Source organism: Coptis chinensis, chromosome 3, assembly GCF_015680905.1.
Source record: "Coptis chinensis isolate HL-2020 chromosome 3, ASM1568090v1, whole genome shotgun sequence".
Classification (NCBI taxonomy): domain Eukaryota; kingdom Viridiplantae; phylum Streptophyta; class Magnoliopsida; order Ranunculales; family Ranunculaceae; genus Coptis; species Coptis chinensis.
In genome coordinates this window covers 22,376,982-22,386,742 of record NC_141458.1, presented here as the reverse complement: position 1 = coordinate 22,386,742, position 9,761 = coordinate 22,376,982, and the positions used below count along the sequence as shown (strand labels likewise).

The window sequence follows — 9,761 nt, the reverse complement described above, 5'->3', positions numbered from 1 at the left end:
TTGCATTACCGTAAAATTTATTAAACCAATTAAAAAAACCTAAAAATCCTACTCACTAAAAGTTGTAATTCCAGTTGTGAACCTATCCGAGCCCTAAGGTTTGGACGATCCCTTACTCGACCTATCTTACCAAACCCCCGTGAGTAAGGTAACTTGACTAAAACAAAGGAGCCAATATTTTTGTATTTATGTTTTAATAAATGTGAAGAAGTATACTGCGGATTTCGGTTAGTTGGTGATGATGCAGAAGTTGAAGGTGTAGAAGTTGAAGCTGCATTTGTTGAAGGTGGTATTGGATGAACTAATGATGAGGTAGTAGACACACAGTTACGCACACTGTGAAGAATGTAGAAGAAAATATTATAGATTTTTTTTAAATGTAAACCAGGAAGAACCAAGAGAAAGGTTCATTGAATCCCGTACTAACCTTGCGTTTTGGTGAGACTGCATTGGCACGAAAATCTCATTGTCATGGGTACTTGATGCGACATGTTCTTCGGGGAGTGTAAACAGCCTGACAGGATTAAGGAATGGTAGAGATTTCTGAAGAAACTCAGAAGAAGGAAGGCAGCTATATGGTGTCGTACGAGGTGTAATTGTAGTACCATGTGCTCGCCGCCTGTCAGTTGTAGATGGAGTGCGGGGAAGTGAAAGAGAGGTATTTAATGATGAACCTATGAGCTGGTGGCCAATTACACGACGTGCTTGGTTGGCAAAGTCTGAGATGCCTTTCTCTTGAGCGCTTCTTTCTCTTGCCCTTCGAGCACGCTGGGCTAGTATTCTTTTTGTTAGTTCTGTCTCTTTGTCGGAGGAAGGGGTAGTTCTCTACACTTAGACGGATGGGGAGAAAGAAGAATAAATTACATATGAATAAATATGTAAATGGTAAATTTTATAAATGTTGGGACCAGAAGAAAATGAATAAAGCAGTAAATGGTAATAAACCAAACGCAAAAATAGGCCAACAAGAAGCGACAACGTAAAGGGGGGAAATATATATAGGCTAGATAGAGATAAAGAAATAGGAGCAATAAATACCCATAAGCCAGGAGGCGGTTGAATCCGAAGTATATATCCGGGGGCAACAAAAGCATATTTGTTATGCTTGGAAGGTTCCTTAGAAGGGTTGAAAGGGCGTTTCCCTTTGTTGAGAATTGGTGGCATCGGAAGCTATATAAACCAAATAAGTAGTTAAAAAACGTAATGTGAAACCAACAAATTATAATGAACGGGCAACATAAGTAGTTTTTGGCCAAGCGCAACTGAGCAGAACATTTATTGGAGCCAGGTGAGAGTAATACCCGGGAGCGAGAAGCATTTCGTTGTGTCGTTGAGGCGTACGTGGGTGGTTGGAGGAAAAGTCTATCTGCAACCGGAACAAAAATCTGGTTTTTCTTGTTCGATGGATCCTTAGAAGGGTCCATTGGACGTTTACCCTTATCCATGCGATCCTATAGAAAAGAAAAAGATTAACAACGAAAACGAAAGTTTCGAGTTTGCAATGGTAATAATATTGAAGTACGTAGCATGGAATCATAGAAAGTCGAAGTTATACTGTTGTTTTGATAACAAAAAGAGCGCCTAAACATTTACTGGAGCCAGGTGAGAGTAATACCTGGGTGTGAGCAGGTCGTTGAGGCGTAGGTGGTTGGAGGAAGAGTCTATCCGCGAATCGGAACAAAAATATGGGTTTTCTTGTTCGATGGATCCTTAGAAGGGTCCATTGGATGTTTACCCTTATCCATGCGATCTTGTAGAACGAGAAAAAAGATTAACAACGAAAATGAAAGTTTGAGTTTGCAATGGCGTAATACCCGGCACGTAGCATGGAATCGTGAGAAAGTCAAAGTTGTATTGTTGGTTTGATAACAAAAAGAGCGCCTACAAAGTGATTACAAAATAGCATTATTACAAAAAGAAGGAAGTAAAGAAAGTGGGGACGAAAAAGACCGTCATTTAGTAAGACATTACGAGCCTTGACACTGAGGACGGAAAAAATGATGGAAAAGGTTGTTCCTTTATGGGTTTTTAAAACCACACACAATAAATGGACTTTAAACATTGTAACCTTACCTTTCCATAACCCGTCATAGCACTCTCGCAAATATCACGCCCCATTAACGCTAGAGGAATGCAAGCTGCCTACAATTTTATTAAAAAAAAAAACTCTAATAATCAATGACAGGCAAGAAAAAAAACTCAATAATCGCATACAAACATACTTAAATGTGACAATAAAACAAAACCTGAATTGGAGTAGGCTTCTGATATCCCAAAGTATCACAAGCTCTAAGCAACGGCCGCAAAAGATTAAGTTCCATAAATGAATTAGCATGAAATGAAGTTCCATCAGATGACAAAAAGAACGACTTCGCATCTACTATTTCTTTCACTTCCGGTTTCAACATTAAAAAATTGGAAAAGAACTAAGAAAATCAAAAGGAATAAACAGAAACAGCTAGACTGATAGCATTGATGATAAATTGAACTTACCTTAAAATGCAAATTACAATGACTCCTGGCTGCTTAGAAAAGACATTCCTACACAACTCTCAAGTTTCTCAAATCACAACAAAATGCGTCCTTTACTTGGTCAAGCCAACACAATCCCTTAGTATGGCATTAACTCTCAAGCATTAACGACTTGAGTACCAGGGGGAACCTACATCACAAAAGCATATCAAAATCATTCAACTTTGCTTAGCAAGTGAAGCATGCACTCAACTTGCTACTTAACTCGCCCAAAAAAAAAACTTACCATGCATGTATATAGTCGAGAGATGATGTGGGAGTGATAGCATTGATGATGTGGGAGAGATGCGTGATGTGGGAGAGATGAGAAGTCGAGCAGTAGAAAAGAGTGAGTGGGAGAGATGAGGGATGTTGGAGAGATGAGAAGTCGAGCAGTAAAAAAAGAGTGATCATATGGACCCATATGTTGCGGATAGAAGCAGCATATCAGGTGGGATTCTTCTTTTCTGCCAGGTCATAAGTTGGTGAAAAAGAATTAGAGCGGTCGGATTGGGCCCTTCGGGCCCCACACAGTTGTGTTTTATTAGATAGACTAGGGCATGCCCGTGCCTACAGCCCGCGAGGCGTGGATGTGCCTACAGCGCTACCTCGACGCTCCACATGCCTTACGGTCAGTCTACAATATGGGTTCCTGACGGTCAATCTACAATCTGGGTTCTTTCGTAGCATGCTCTTGATCATACGTTTCCTGCAAAGTGAGCGCGATTCCCTCTTAATTGTAATTTTTCTAAAAAATACATTTAAGATACAAAGTCCGAAGACCTCTAACAACGACTGTCAATTACCCTCATTTTATTCTGACGTTCATTTTCCGAAGCATCCACAGCAAACATTCCCGATCTATATATGGCAACATATCACTATAATCTGTAGAAACTCTAGGGGAAAGATTCAATTGCATCTATGAGCCCAGTGGTGATGGTGAGAGAATAAGTTGCATTCGCTATCACCATTGGCAAATTTAGGCCCTCGCTATTGCCAACGGTTATACAGTTTCGGTAAAACATGAGCAATAAAAAAAAAAGTTGCTCCATGAGAAAGCACATACTTTTAATGACACCGAGAAATAAAATACCAAATGAGTATACACTCAATATTAAAGGTAAAGACTTAGGTTTTAAACTCAAGTTGAGCCCATAAAGAAAGATTTTTCTCGGATCCGCCCCCTCTAAAGACCATAAATTCTCGTCTTCTTTCGTTAAATCCTTGCGTAAAACCCGTAAACAAGTCTAACAAGCTCAACTACCGATCATAGTAGTGGGACATAGATCTAACCGAAGCAAAAGATAAAGTAATTATTCCACATAGTTACTCCACCGGGTAGGCACATAGGTCTTCTTTGAATAGAAATTAGTCCGTAGGGCCAATGTCTTTGAGAGTTGAGATCCGCTCTTCTCGCCATCGAAGACATGACGGTCACCACCGGATCTTTTCCTTCAAAGATCGTTTAAAACAACTCAAAAGTTGCACCCTCTCCACGACCTGTTAAGCTTGAGTTACGCCATTCGTTACAAGCAAACCGACAGGGGACTCGGCCTATTACTCGGAATAAACCATTTCTCATCGTAACCAATACCAATTAACAAAAAGAACATATCTAAACATTTATATTTAGCAGTACTCAGATATATAAAATTTAATTCTCGGTACCTCTTCTAGATTGAAGTAGACTGAAGCTGGCCTCAAATCAATCAAGGTTGCTAGAGGATCAACCTTCAGAGCAGGTAATGCAAACCGGTAGTTGAAGCTCCACTTTTTCAAATCAGCAAAAGAAATTAGAAGGAACTTTGAAAGTAAAGAACTATCCTCCACAGCTCTACCAGAACGGATGTCCTCCCAAATCTGAAAATCAGTGAATGTTGGTAAGACTTAAGAAGACTATAGACGTAAGAATTTCTAAACATGTGGCTCGCCAAACAATCACCGTTATTTTGATTACAAGGAAACTTGAAAAATACCTTATTTGCTTCTGAATTCAACAAACTCTGTTTATCAAGGGCACGGAAGCTCTCCAATGTATTTGGATTGTAAAGGACACCCGGGACATGACATCGATTTCTGTTGCCGCAGACTATTGGTGCTTCTAATGATGATTGTTCACCTAACTCAGGCAATAAATTTAAGTTTAAACTTTAAACCGATCAACATCAGCAAATGTATCAACTTCAAAGTATCTCAAAAACTCTGAATGCGTCCATTTTAATTAGATTGATTGATAGTATGAGATCTTACTTAATTCCATAAAGAAATGAACATTGAAGAACCTTTAGCAACACTGGTTTGAAAGGCAGTAAAGCTAGATCAGTATCGACTTCTTGCTGCAAGTTGCATATCAAAATTTAACAGTGTTGACAATTGAAGTCATAGGATTTTATAATGTATAAAGAAAATAACTACATCTAAAAGGAAAAAGGAAAAGCTTCTACAGAACTTCATTAGACCAGGGCCACGACATTGAGAATTTGGGAAAGACAACACATACCATCTTGAAACGATAGCACACATGCGATGACGATATTCTATATTAAACTCAAGACTGTTGAAACTCCAAGATAGATTCTCATAGCTGACAAATGGGGAATCCCAAATGCAAACAGTAAAAAACAAATCCAGCCATCGCGAATGAATTACGGGAGCTTTAAGGCATGATCATCTCGAGTACAAGACATACATACCGTGATTTCACAAGAATAAGGAAACCCGACTGTCATCCACAAACAACCATATGTGTATTCATTGATTTGCTTAGATAGGTTTTATGTGGAAATTAAAATACGACAGAGATAGAAACTATGAAAACACAAATTTACTGAGACAAACACTTCAGATAATATTCAAGGATCTAGTACTGAAGAAGGAATATTTCGGTAAAATGTTCAAAGTTAGCAAGGAAAATGGTATCAGTAGACATCAAACAATACTAACAAAGAAATTAGGTTTCTTCAACTACCACATAGCTTTAAAGACTAAGCTATTCAAAGCATCATATAACACATGTTAATAATTTGTCAGTTCCATAAAAAAACAGTGCAATCAGCCAATCAGGTCTAAAAGCTAAAAGTCACAAATACATAGTGTTTCAATATGTATGATATTTATGCTCAAAATTTTACTTTCTAAGATAAAGTATGAATGAACATGCTTTCCATCGCTAAATATCTTTGTTTGTATCATACCCTAGCAAAGAAGCAGAGTCTTGGATCACATGAAGAGGAGCACTTTCACCAATCATTCACCTTCTCAATGGAGCTACAACTCCAACAATAAACCCAACAATCTATACAAGAAGATAGCAGTTTAGTCAAGACATCACTCAAGGAATTCTCACGTAAGATCAGGATAACTCCACTTCATATGTCTAACTTCAATTATCTAAGAACTTGTGATTTTGATCTAAAAATGATACGCTATGTGGAACTAATCAACAAAATCGCTCTCTTCAATTTCCCAGTGGGCTTAAACTTAGGCCAATATATGATATAGTGATTTACTGAAATTCAGAAATTGCCAATATATGTTGCATTTTGTGGGCCGGGTGAATAGGTGCACCCAGTGAGGTGTGACGCTAAGCTTCATATACATGGAATCATGTGTGTACAGAAAGGGCATCAGAAACTTTGCACATGAAATAAAGGATTTAAATTGAAGGTGCAAGCAGTCTTTTACTCTTTTCAAGTTGATCTTCCCTGCAAGCATCTTCAGTTGTTGATTAAACTTAACTGAAAGTGGACCCTGTCATACAATCAGAAAATTTATAGTTAGATATACTTATTATCTCCCTCAATCAATCAAAAACAAAAGTGCATGTGATGTCAAGTTTATAGCCATTGTATAGATGACTTCAGCAGCAGCTCGATCTGCTGCAAGATCATCCAATTCAACTCCTTCATTTTTACGCAAGTGAAGGGCACATAACTTGCAGAATAGGTATCACCAGCTTGTGCTTTTCAAGAGGACTGGACTTATACTTCGCAAGCCATGAGATTATCTAAATAGCCTGATGTGGAAGCAGAGAACAGAGATTGTGGGACATGAGCATAGCTATAAAATTAATACTGTCGAAATAATCAATTCATAGAGAAAAGAGAATTGATGCATTTGACATTTCCAACCTGATGGCGTGTATTAGACTCCAAATTTTGACTTGAACAAACTTCAAGAGAAAACTGCACTATAGATCTTACAGAGTCCCCAAGAGGTGCAGGAGATTCAATTAGCTCATCAAAAATTTCGAAAGCAATTGCAGCAACATCCTCCTCACTAAGATGTAATAAAGCTTAAAAATATTAATATCAGGTAATGGGACAATAATAAGAAACCAAGCACGGTTACTAATCACTTACACAAAAGTTTCTGCTAACGATGATATCAAATGGAAGAAAGCAGCAAAAATTCGGGATATCAAATGCTATGACGATATATATTAAAGTCAAGACTGTTGAAATCCAAGCCAGATTCTCAAAGCGGACAAATGGGGAATCCCACATGCAAACAGGGCACAAACAAATCCAGCCATCGCAATGAAATACAAGAGCTTTAAGGCATGATCCTATGAGTACAGTACATACACAGCCTGCATTTCACAAGAATATATAGTCTCATTCCATTTTCTAGCAAGCAAAACTATTCAACAGCTAACATCTACAAATCATACCTTCAAAGCCTGTCCAGCCAATCGAATACTCTCCGCAACCAAAACGTAACTAATCAAGGTGCGTAATGAAGTCTCCTGCGCAAAAACGGACAAAATGGAAACACACTCCAAGTCGCAGAACTACATAAATAGAAAGAACTCCACGTCACAGAACTACATAAATAGAAAGAAGCACATTAACCAAGTCAGAGCCACTACACATCTATGAAGTCAATGAGAAACTATTCAAAGTAAATGGAAAAAGAACTTACGAATTATAGTAAGACTTTTGGGTATACAAAGTTTGGGGTATGATTTCCCGAATTTGGAGGGAGGAGAATACTTATTCTGTCTGAAGAAGTGCACCTTGATAGAGCTACATATAACTGACCATGACTGAAAACTTCAGTGCGAAGGTCAATTCCCACATATTTCACTAATTGTCCTTGTGACTTATTTATAGTCATTGAATAGGCGACACGTATAGGAAATTGTCTTCTCGTCATATGAAAAGGAAGATCAGAAGATGACGGCGACAAAGATATCCTTGGAGTGAAGACAAGATTACCTGCCTTTTCACCAGTTAAAATTCTTGCAAAAAGAACATGTGGCTGACATTGGACCACCATCAAGCGGGTTCCATTGCATAATCCATCTTTGGGAGCAATATTTCGCAACAACATTATAGGGCAGCCAACTTTTAGGTTAAGATTTAAACGCGGTGGCGGGCAATTTGGATCAAGTGAGTTTAAGTACTCATTTGGGTATTGATTAATATTTGTTGGATTGGTTGCATCCTCGTCTGCCATCTTGTCTGCAACTAGAAAGAGAGTACTTTCCCATGGGAACATATTTAAAGCTGTTGCATTAATGTCATTGACATCATCATTGCGTGCTGATAGAATTGTGCGCTCAGTTAAATATTCGGGTGTAACAGTGGTAGCTTGATTCAACTGAGGATATGTAGTAGAAACAAGATCTTGAAGATTTGCACACCGTCGAATTGTTGATGGTAGTTCAACCGTCTCACTTGGGTCACTTCCTATCTAAACGTGGTAAGGAGAAAATAGTAATGATATTAGTACGAATAAAAAAATTGTACAAAGAATGATGCAAATAAAGGAAAATAGTAGAAGGGAAAATGCAAAGTTTGGTACCTCCATTAAGAAATTTGCAAACGCAATATTTACAAAGTTTCCATTTTCCAATCGCATGTTTTGGGCAAGAGTTAGAACATGAATGTGATTCCAAAGGAAGGAAGACCACAAGGAAGCACGCACAATCTGTTCCCGATCCCCTTTGGGTATAACTGGAAGGCATTGACGGAAATCACCACCAAGCACCACTGTTATTCTACCGAAAGGGTTACTATTATCGCGAGTATCCCGGAGTGTCCGATCAACTGCCTCCACACAAAACCTGTTTTGCATTGGGACTTCATCCCAAATAATAAGTTTGGCTTCCCTGAATAATTCGGCATGCATTGAATTCTTACTGAACCCACAAACAGAGGTATCAAGAATATCTATTGGGATGTGAAAAGTTGAGTGAGCAGTACGACCGCCTGCCAACAGTAATGAAGCTATTCCAAATGAAGCTACCATAATAACAATATGCCCCTCAGCACGACACGTAGCAGCGATTGTGTTGTAGACGAAAGTTTTGCCTGTTCCCGCTGCTCCATTCAAAAAGAATAGCTTCCCTTTATTTTGGGAAACTGAATCTATCACTGCTTTATATGAAAAGTCTTGCTCTGCATTAAGTAGCACCCTGTTGCTATGGGCAATTTCATTTTGAGGGTCAAACTGAAATTGCCGTTGGTCCCATATGAGATGGTTTGCAACAACTAAGTTCCATTTGGTAGTTAACAGAGGCATCGGCATCGGAGGGAAATTAGCTAGTGATTTACCTGACTCTATTAGAATCTCATTTAAGAGAAATAAACCATAATCTTGCACTTCAGCAGGGGTAGGTTCTTGAATGTCGAACAGTGTTCGAAGCTTGTGTGGAAGGTCATCACATATATTTTCCCAGAAATCATTCCACAGTGTATGGGGTTGCAAAGAATTGCACTCTGAGAGAATAACACAAAATAGTCTGCGAAGATGATATCCGGTTTGCATGACTGCAGCCTCCTGTAGACATTGCACCCATTCACTGTCATCCTCTATAAGTCCGTGTGCGACACAGGCATCTTTGAAAGTAGGAAGTGGGGGACCATTTCCAATCCTCTTCAGATCATCAAAAGATTTAGGTCCTTTTACAACCGTCAGAAGTAAGCGCAAGTAAAATCGCTCACCGGAATTAGGACTGGCAAAATACATTCTACCAATAGCAAATCTTCCTTCTTGTATCCGGTATGTCCAAGTCTATGATTGCTTGTTCCAGACGTAGTATTTCGGGAACTCTTGATAAGTGAGGTTACTTGCTCTTACATCTGATGCACAACACTCAAAGAAGGCAGTCAAAGTTGACTTCTGACGCTCAGCTCTTGATAGTATATCAGCCATTGGTTCGTCTGCTTTATAAATGACATGGTGCATTCCGGGAGATGAAGTGCCAAGTTTAATAACCTGTAGGAATCTCCTCATGCAGA

The 9,761-nt window shown here is 38.8% G+C and overlaps 1 protein-coding gene and 1 long non-coding RNA gene across 2 annotated transcripts; both read right to left on the bottom strand.

The window, feature by feature from the left end:
• Positions 1-4,188: 4,188 nt before the first annotated feature.
• LOC147508636 (uncharacterized) lies at positions 4,189-5,129 on the bottom strand. Its single transcript, XR_015216393.1, has 4 exons — positions 5,015-5,129; positions 4,765-4,850; positions 4,491-4,633; positions 4,189-4,374 (listed from the first exon to the last, which is right to left on the bottom strand). It is a non-coding gene; the product is annotated as an uncharacterized LOC147508636 (long non-coding RNA).
• Positions 5,130-5,764: 635 nt separating this feature from the next.
• LOC147508635 (uncharacterized) lies at positions 5,765-9,489 on the bottom strand. Its single transcript, XM_086597458.1, has 8 exons — positions 8,323-9,489; positions 7,465-8,211; positions 7,187-7,306; positions 7,026-7,081; positions 6,645-6,792; positions 6,373-6,447; positions 6,199-6,264; positions 5,765-5,809 (listed from the first exon to the last, which is right to left on the bottom strand). Exons 1-8 carry the CDS (start codon positions 9,487-9,489, stop codon positions 5,765-5,767), a joined length of 2,424 nt encoding a protein of 807 aa, XP_086453584.1.
• Between the last annotated feature and the right edge of the window lie 272 nt (positions 9,490-9,761).